The sequence below is a fragment of the Sinocyclocheilus rhinocerous genome, unplaced genomic scaffold, assembly GCF_001515625.1.
Source record: "Sinocyclocheilus rhinocerous isolate Xijiao unplaced genomic scaffold, SAMN03320098_v1.1 scaffold576, whole genome shotgun sequence".
Lineage (NCBI taxonomy): Eukaryota > Metazoa > Chordata > Actinopteri > Cypriniformes > Cyprinidae > Sinocyclocheilus > Sinocyclocheilus rhinocerous.
In genome coordinates this window covers 529,712-539,239 of record NW_015662167.1, presented here as the reverse complement: position 1 = coordinate 539,239, position 9,528 = coordinate 529,712, and the positions used below count along the sequence as shown (strand labels likewise).

The window sequence follows — 9,528 nt, the reverse complement described above, 5'->3', positions numbered from 1 at the left end:
GTTAGGGGTGGGTTTAGGTTAAAAAGTGTATAACTATCTGTATATAAAAACAATCGAAGTCTATGTAATGTCCCCATAGATAGCTAAGTAAACGTGTGTGTGTGTGTGTGTGTGTGTAAAATAGTATATCAGTCTGGCGAGTAAACAAAAAAATGTACTAGTCAATGGCGATTATATTGCCAAGGTGTGCGTAGAGGGTTGGAAGCGTAGCTGGATTCCTAAGGAGTGTGTAATGTCGGAGATCTAAGAAAATAAATTATGATAAGATTAAAAGTATTTTAAATGTTTACGTAAAATTGTATGTGTTTGAGGTATAGTGTAAGTTCTAATAAACCCTGAAAATGGTAAAAAATAGTTCTGTCAGGACCACTATCGTCAATATAACTTACGATTAGCATATATTTTAGGTTGGGGGAATGGTTCTGTTCTAGGCAAACACTCCCTGCCCATCCACGCAGCCTAGCATGGATTGCAGCAGGGAGAGCAGAATGCCCCCCCTAGGGTAACAGAACAGAACCAACATCAATGATAAATGTAGCAGATACCATTAATGTTCTACGTGATTATTTTAACAACATGATTCAGTGGTCTGACTCAATGATATATTCACTGCCAAGTCCTGACTGGACGAGAGGAGGAGCTGGGGATGGAGGTGGGTGATTAGTTCCTAAGCGAAGCGATAGCTGCTGAATAATGCTGAAGGGACCTTATGAAGGGAATTATGATTGGTGTCGTGATCCTATAGGTAGACGTGGATCAGCTGAGTGTCAGCTGATGCGAGCTTGACTAACATGGCCTGCCAGAACTATCGCTACGCTCCATCTCTGTTAACATCATTCAGTTTGTTTAGGTATCCTTGATTTGACATAGCAACATTTGCTCAACCTGTCATGTAAGATTTGGATGGAATTTTCCGCTGTTTATCTGTTTGCCTGGCCAATGGAAGACATTTTTATTTTTTGCAATTCAGTTTGGTGCGGAAATGACACACTTCACCTTTAAGTGTGAAGCAAATTAGTAGTGAATTGTTCAAACAATATCCAAACACATCCATCACTTGCTCTCAGAAAGCGGCGTCTGTGATCTGCGTGACGGGAATATATGACCGTCTCCTTTAGACTAGCCGTGAAGGTCAGTCACAGCTCATGCATGGAGATTCATCACCCAGAGGCATTGTGGGATAGAGGAGGGTGTTAAGATCGTTGGTATGCAGCTTCGTCTAGATGTTCCTTCATGTTCTTCTCAATCACAGAAGGGGGGTTTAACCCTTTCAGACCTGGTTTATATTTCAGGGACACCAACATTCTGTCCATGCTTTATTTCTACTCTAAATGCTAAAATATGATGAGCAAACAAAAATATGTTTATGATAATTTTTTACATTTTAGTAATTAACAAATTTTATGGATTTTATTTAAATTTTATATATAATTTTGTTTATTTGAAAAGATGCAGGGTCCGTAATGGTTAATGCCATCAGGGAAGGTGAAAATGGTCAATGCAAGATGTTCAGAATGTTATTGTTAGATATCACCCTACTAATAATTCCCACAGAAGATGAATTCATTGACAAGAATATCAAATGTTCTATTTTGAGTTTGCAAGACACTGAAACACTTCAAACCTCTCTGTCACCCGAGCACCGCCTACGCTCTCCTGGATAAATTTAGACTCCATAGGCAGATAGCATGCTCTCAGAGATGAGACTGGGCATGTCAGCATATGAGAGGTTGCCCCGCAGGTCAAGTCAAGTCAAGTCACCTTTATTTATATAGCGCTTTTAACAATACAGATTGTGTCAAAGCAACTGAACAGCATTAATTAGGAAAATAGTGTGTCAATAATGCAACATGACAGGTCAGCCTCACCACCAGGTCGCGGATCTGGTTCTCCACGGCCTCCAGCTCGAGCTGCACTGAATGCAGCTTGAACGTGTCCTCACCTGTACTCAAAGGTAGACACACATCCGCCATTAAAGCAAGTAACAGTGAGTAAAACAATGGTAATGTGTGTGAATAGAGTATTTGTAATGTAAGCGAGGTTAGCGGCAACCACGCTGGCTATGCTAGCGGGCTATTTGCTAATAGCGGACTCGGGAAATCAAAATAAAACTAGTGATAACAAGGCGCTCTGATTGTTTTTGTTGTAGAATACGATAGTGGATATATTCACACGTTATATAAACGAAAATGATGGTGTATAAAATTGATTTTAAAATAGAAAATTAGACGACAAAGAATTAACTTGACGGAGCTCAAACTCAAAACACACGGTAGCAACAAACAGGAAGTGGATGATGCATGTCCAGCACATGTCCTGCAGCCGCAGTCAGTATCATGTCAACAGCAACACACTAGTTCTTAGTGGATTCCTTTCCACCCTTCTTCTTTCAAGCTTGTTTAGCATGAATTTCTTCCTTCCACACTCTAAACAATAACTAGAAAAAAACTTTAATAACTAACTTTTAGTATTTTTGTCTTGTTTTACGGTAAAATCTTTCTTATATGTAATTGGCTTTTATACATTTAAACAAAATTGTGTAACAGAGCTTGTTTTCAGAGAATATTTCTTGAATTAGGTATATATTTTAAATTACTGTAGTTTTTTCAAAGCACAAAATCCACAAACCTCACAAATTAAAAAAAAATCCAATTTGCCAAATTATGATGCTTTTGCGTTACTTTTGCATGTTTTTTTGAAGCTTGGAGCTTCCTTTTTCAGTCATTGTAATTGCATGGAAAATAATGACAACATTCTTTCTTCTGTTATGTTCCACGTTATGTTCTGTTATGTCTTTGGAAAGAAATGAGGATGATTAAATGACAGAATTTAAATGTTTGAGTGAATTATTCCTTATTCTATAGGTATTATTGAAATTTTGTTCGTAAATTTATCTTCGGGAATAATATTTTTAGCACACTCCTCTTCCTCTCTTCTTTCTTTCTTTCTTTCTTTCTTTTTGCATATATTTCTCTTGTGTCCCTCGTTACTAAAAAGGAACACTGTACTCTATCTTTGTGTCCTCTTTTCTGTACTGCATTTCCTTAAGTGATTTAACATCCACAAACTTTACCATCTGGGAATATCAGTCAGTGATTTATCTTCATATTTGCTGAAGAAGGTGTAACTAGTCTATCATTTAGAAGAATATAAATTAAAACATATCAAGTTATGCAATCCCAAGTTTTTTTTTTTCTTTTTTCGTCTTATGTAATCTTATGACAATACTCTTGTCAGTGATTCATTGTGCATTGTTTAAAAAACAAACAACATTGATGGCACTACTATTCAATCATGGAGTTTTGGTTTTAGATCCACTGACTGTATTTTTGTGTTTATGTGTGTGCACCTGATCATAGTTGACAGTGATACTCTCTGAGGGAATGCAAATATGAGAAACTGTTCTCAGTATCTCCAAATGTCTCCAAACATGTCAGTCTTCCTGTAAGACTCACTCTTCACTTGCTATCGGTGTTGTTTTTAGTGTGTTCTCAGTTTTCAGAGATGGAATTCTTGTTCCTGTGTATCTGTTCTCTTTACATGCCGTATCAGAAACAAACTTGTTTTGTGAGATTGTGAGGTTGTCTTGGTTTTTGAGCACCATGCATCATGCCAGTTACGAAGTAACGAAGCATGTGCCCCTTTAGATTATGGATTTTAAATACAACTTGTTTAAAATGTTAATATGTTGCATATTTGTTCTTGCCAAAAAGGTTTTTGCTTTCCAGTAGAATATAAAAATAGTTTTCAAATTTACCATACAGTGAAAATGCATCATGATCGGCACATTTTTGTGCAGTTTGCTTGGTTGTTTTGTGCATTTTGCTTGTGTCTGTGTGTATGGGTTTGTTCACCCAACAATGAAAATTCATAATTTACTCACTCTTATGTCACATGGAACACAAAAGATGATGTTCTCCAAATGATGTTAGTCATTTAGGTCCGTTGTTGTTTTGGACTCCATTCACTTTCATTCTGTCATCTGTCTGTACAAAATATCTTCTTTTGTTGTCTACAAAGAAAGCAAGTGCTATAGGTTTGGAACAACATGACGGTGAGTAAATTGTGTCATAGTTATCATTTTTGGATGAACTTTAATCTCTTTGAACCAGTTCCATGCCAAACTAAAACTGTACCACCAGACCAACATGTCTTGCACTACTGAAGATGTTTTTAAAACATCTTTAACCAAAAAAAAAAAATGCTTTGAAGATCACTCCTTTCCTTAAAGACCTCATTCCCATGTGGAGTCTTCCAGGCCTGTGTTACAGGCCATGGCGCTGTTACCTTACTGCCTTCATGCAAGCTTCTCCCTTTGGCAGGACTCCCATGCATTTGATCTTAGGTTTTCTGAAGGGAGTGTAGACATCCTCCCGGCTCCGCTCGGATATGCGTGTCATGGGGTTTGTTTGGGTTTAGGAAAAAAAAGGTGCAAAGGCTGTTGTTTTCTTCCACAAAGCATATGGAGGATAAAACTGTCAACACACCAACATATGTAAGCCTTGTATGTGAATACTGCAGTTATGAGTGTGTGTTTGGAGATTGATTTGGCCTTGCTGATGATGTGAGCAAATCTTCCTTTCTCAGTGGTCTCATTAATGCTTATTGTGTAAATTTGAGAGCCATTAGAGCTCCATTACCCTATCACATTAGATCATAAAATGTTCCCAGCTCGGGCTGCAATTTAATCATAAACTTGAAGAACATCTGTGCATGCGTCTACCCGGAGGAGGAGGTCTACAGTAATGGTTCTTGGCTGGATCAAGCTTTTTGTGTGCAGCAAAGCAGGGTTAATTATATCGGTGAGTGCAGCAAGCAAGGCCTGTGGGGCTACGGCTGCATGATTCAACCCTGTTGACTTTGCCCACGTCTTTCTGGCTAATTACGTCAAACTACTTCTCCATTACGCTCATATTCTGAAGGCAACATCAAAACACATGCTCAGTTCCAAAGCCTAGTGAGCTGTCTGCGGAGGGAGCATTTTAAGGGTTTATAGGAGCACTCCTGACATCCTTCACAGAGAAGATTGTCCCAAATGCATTGTGGCACCTAATGAAAAGCAGTAAATCCAAGGTGGCAGACAAAGCAACAGAAAATATTTTTCTATTTCTATCAAAAAATACTATTCTTTTGAAGCTCCTATTCATCAAAAAATGTGTCACTGGTTACACAAAAATATGAATAATCAAAACTGCTTTTGAAAATGATAATAAGAATTTTTCTGTGCATCAAATCATCATATTAGCATGATTTCTGAAGGATCATGTGAAGATTGGAGTTATGGCTGCTGAAAATTCAGCTTGACCATAAAAATAAGGTATTTTAATGTCAAACTCCAAATGCCCTCAATTTCCTGAAAAAAATAAATAATCCAAGATGGTGGATGAGCTGAGATAAATTAATAATTGCGCTGATTATGAATACTTGTTAATGCCCAAATGCATCAAGTATAGTTCAATGTAATTTTTTTATGTCATGTTAGCTTAGCAATGTGCTAAAAACAAACTATTAAAAAAGTACTGCTTCTTTGCCTATGTAGTGGGCAATGAAATGCATTGGTTTCAATGTATAGAACTTAGAACTATTTATAGAATAGAACTATTCCTGTTTTTAACCCTCAGTGCTGTTTAAATCAGAAAAAGTGCTAACAAGTCAAAGTAATGGACAGGTTCGAGTATCCTAACAAACGTAATGTCATCCCACTTGTATTGTAATACATTTAGCAACTACTGTACACAAAGATCATTGTACATTCAAAAATGTAACTGCATACAGCTGAACAACATTACAATATTAATAGGAGTCACTGTTAGTGGCATAACAAACACACTCCAGGAACACCAGGAAGTTTCTTTCCTTCCTTGATTGAATGGCTCACTGGGATGAGAGGGTCATTTATTTAAAAATCACAATCAGCAACACTCCACGGCTGGCTGTATCCCATACGTCTCCACAGCTGCCCTTGATATCTTGGCAACAGCGTTGTGTTTGGAGGCACAACACCCTACGTCCTCTTATCACCCCGGATCCATCTACCCAACTGTGCTGTGCAAAAGAGTTTGAGAATGTGTGACAGAGCAATTTAATGCCTCAATTGGTATTCTGAACACAGGGAGACGATGAAAAATGGCCCGCTGTTGTCGTCGCTGCAGATATCAGAGGCGTATGCCAAGTACGAGGAAGAGAGGGTAACAGGCAAAAAAAGAAACTTCGATGAAATGATTGTTAAATGTGAAAATAGATTCTGGGTTATGATTAGCAGTGTATGTTGACATAAATAAGTTTCTCAGTAACAGATCTAGTTTCCCTCTGCAACCAGTCTTAGGGTGCAGTCACATTAATGAAATCGTAGCGAAATTTTGCCAACTTGAACCCGTTACGAAATCTGCAAGATCGTGGGGATTCCTATTAAAATGACTGGATTTTGCATACAAAAAGCTTATAAAGAGTGGTAAACGTGGCCGCATCTTTTGTCAAGGGTTACATTATAAAATAATAAAATATAAAATAATTACATTATAAAATAGGATTCTTCTGTGTGTTGTTTAGAATTGCCTCAGCTTTTGTATTGACATGTACCTGTTATTATGGAGTGAGTGATTGTGCGTGTGATTGATTTGTCAGCCCGTATTTTGTGCAACAGTTCTTCTGTAAAATGACCCATCGAAGAAAATATGTAAAAGCTTGGGCGCAGTTCAGATTGTGTAAGAAAAAAATCTGTATTTTTACCTTGTTTTCCAGTGAAGAAAATCCCTTAAAAGATTACTTAAAACAAATAAATAAATAAAAAATATTGAGGAAAAGATTTGCATATGTCTTTAAGAATGTTTCTGGTTTATTATTATTATTTTTTTTATATTATGCTGAAAACAAGAGAAAACATCATGCCAACAGGGTATGTAAAAATAAATAAATGAAGTTAATTCTAGATGTATTTCAAAAAGCATGTCTAATCATCTTATGCAGTTTTACTTGTCAGGTAAATTTATCTTCTTTTAAAAGTGTTTTTACATTTTTACTGGAAATTAAGATGAAAATGCTACATTGTAGCAGTATTGAGGACGAATAAGCGTAGTAAGATTAGATTTTATGCAGACAGCTAGTCTGTAACCACATTTCAAAGATTGGGTGGCTAACCATAATAAATTAAGAATCAGCCATTTAAAACATATCTTTCGACCACAAATCTGAATATTGGGAGCGACATTCCTTGTCAATGTCTGTACTGATTACAGCCCTGACAGACAGGTTTAGATGTGCTTTTTATTACCTTCCTTTATGCAATGTTCAGTTCATTGTGTTTTCAAGAATATTTTGTTGTGCGAAAATAGAAATAGGTTTCCATGTCAATTAATGTTTCTTATACAGGATTGTTTTTGCCTAGGCTTTTGTTGACAGAATAATAGGCTCTGATTGGTTGTTCAGTGCAGGTACAGCTGGTTGAGAGCCAGAATTCCTGCAGCACTGAGTCACTGAGGGATGATAGCTATCTTCTCTCTCTCTCTCTCTCTCTCGCTCTACCCACTTCTATAGGCCTACAGCACAAACACAACCTGCTCCACCCCTCCTTTCCCTCCACCCCTCCCTGTCTCTCATTCACACACACAAACACACACAGAGCGCTGTCAGAACACACGCGCGGGTGGGTTCACTGCATTTCCCCGGCAGCAGCTCTCAGTACAGGAGATCGAGAACGTGAACGCTGGATCTCCGTTGCCCTCCTCGCTTCTGTTCATGCTGAAAATTTAACGATGTGCTCCATTATTTAACCAGCCCGAGCGCTTCTCTCCTAGGCTGTGTGCTGCTGCTCGCTTCAGTGTCATTAACGTTACGCTGAGATAAAAATGGATATCTATTATGGGATTCACCTGCAGTTTACCTGCTTTTCCATTACCACTGCCTTTCATCACCAGTGTAGCGGCACACAACAGGAAGTTGGACTTTTCTGATTTGGGACGGAATTATCACCTAATTTTATAATCAGCGTTTTGAAATCTAGGTTGGAATACAAATGCTTTTTATTTGTATTTTTTGTTGTATTTTATTTTTACTTTAGTATTAATGCTTATTTCTTTTGCTTTTTCAATGTTTTTTTATTCCATTCAGACGAGAAGGAAGAAGTAGTCTTGGGCAGCCTTCCTCTTCTCAGCTTCAAGATTGGAGCACTCCAGGCATCGGATAACATCAGCCGCAAGTTTGCGTTGAAGGTTGGTGATCTCTATGCATTTTTTGTAACTGTTTTGAATGCTGTTGGGACAAGGGATGGGAGGGGTGACAGGTAAACATGGTATTCTGTGTCAGTGTAGGTCATGTGATCATAGGAAACTTTAAACTGTGTCTGAATTAATCATGATTCAATGACCGTATCTGTTTTTAGTCAAAACCACTGAATCTGTATTTACCCTCACCCACACATGCAGTGGACTTTGCATCTTTGCATGCGTTCCCGAGTGTGTTTGCACACTATGTGCCAGAAGGACAAACATAATGTCAGATTATATTTTCATCAGGATCCGAGGCAGCTGAGTTTGAGTACATAGACCTTTCGAGCAAGTATATATGAGAGGTCACTGTATGCTGTGATTTCTGAGTAGATACACCCCTGGTTGCACACTGAGAGAACGTTGTTGTGGTGAGTTATCATAATTTAGAAAATAAGATTATGATTAGTCTGTTTGTGAGGCTCTATTAGATTAGACAGGGTGCATGCTGGGTAGCATCTGAGGATGTGTTTTGAACTGTGTTTATAGTTAAAACATACGGCTATACTGTAGGTGTGCTCGTTCCACTTGTGGAGAATGTGAGTCCGTTATGTGTTTGGTAACTGTGTTTATGTCTCTTGCCTCCGGCTCCGCGGGGCCCCTAAGGGCTGGGCTGGAGATGCTCAAGAATCTGATGTCATGTCTCTGCAGGTTCTTGTTAAAACTGCTTTTTTATGGCACCTGGCTTTTAAACTGACCAATAGGAAAGAAGTATGCACAGCTGAGGACACGTTGATGACCTTTGATACTACCTTTAAAAAACAACAGGAGGAATAAGCCTTGCTTCTGTCAGAACTGTGATTTAAGCTTTCCGAATATTTTGTTATTTAGGTTATTCTTTATGCATAAAATATGACTTAGAATGTACTTATTTGCAATTTGTTTATATTTAGAATATTTAAGATATTAATTTTGAATATTCAGGTGTACTCATATATACATTTTGGAATTTATTTGCTTATATACACTACAGTTTAGGGTCGATATGATTTATTTAATAATTTTGAAAAGAAGTCTTACACTCAACAAGGCTAAATTTTTTTGATCAAAAATACAGTAAAACACTAATATTGTGAAATAATGTAAATTTAATTTTATTAATTTAAATAACTTAAATAACTGTTTTTTATTTTGAATACAGTGCTTAGTATTTGTATGCAAACCGTGATTTTTTTTTTCTTCAGGAATCACCGATGAATAGAAAGTTCAAAAGAATGGCATTTATTTGATTTTTTTTTTTTTTTTTTGTTAATAATAATTTTTTTTT

At 37.3% G+C, this 9,528-nt stretch overlaps 1 protein-coding gene across 8 annotated transcripts in view; it reads left to right on the top strand.

Moving 5' to 3' along the window:
* Positions 1-9,528, top strand: part of LOC107727758 (pleckstrin homology domain-containing family A member 6-like) — a 100,302-nt gene that overhangs the window by 62,440 nt on the left and 28,334 nt on the right. For all 8 annotated transcript variants that reach the window (XM_016537731.1, XM_016537732.1, XM_016537728.1 and 5 more), the window contains one exon: positions 8,107-8,207. In XM_016537731.1, the coding sequence (XP_016393217.1) occupies positions 8,107-8,207 (101 nt within the window). The remainder of the gene's footprint in view (positions 1-8,106; positions 8,208-9,528) is intronic.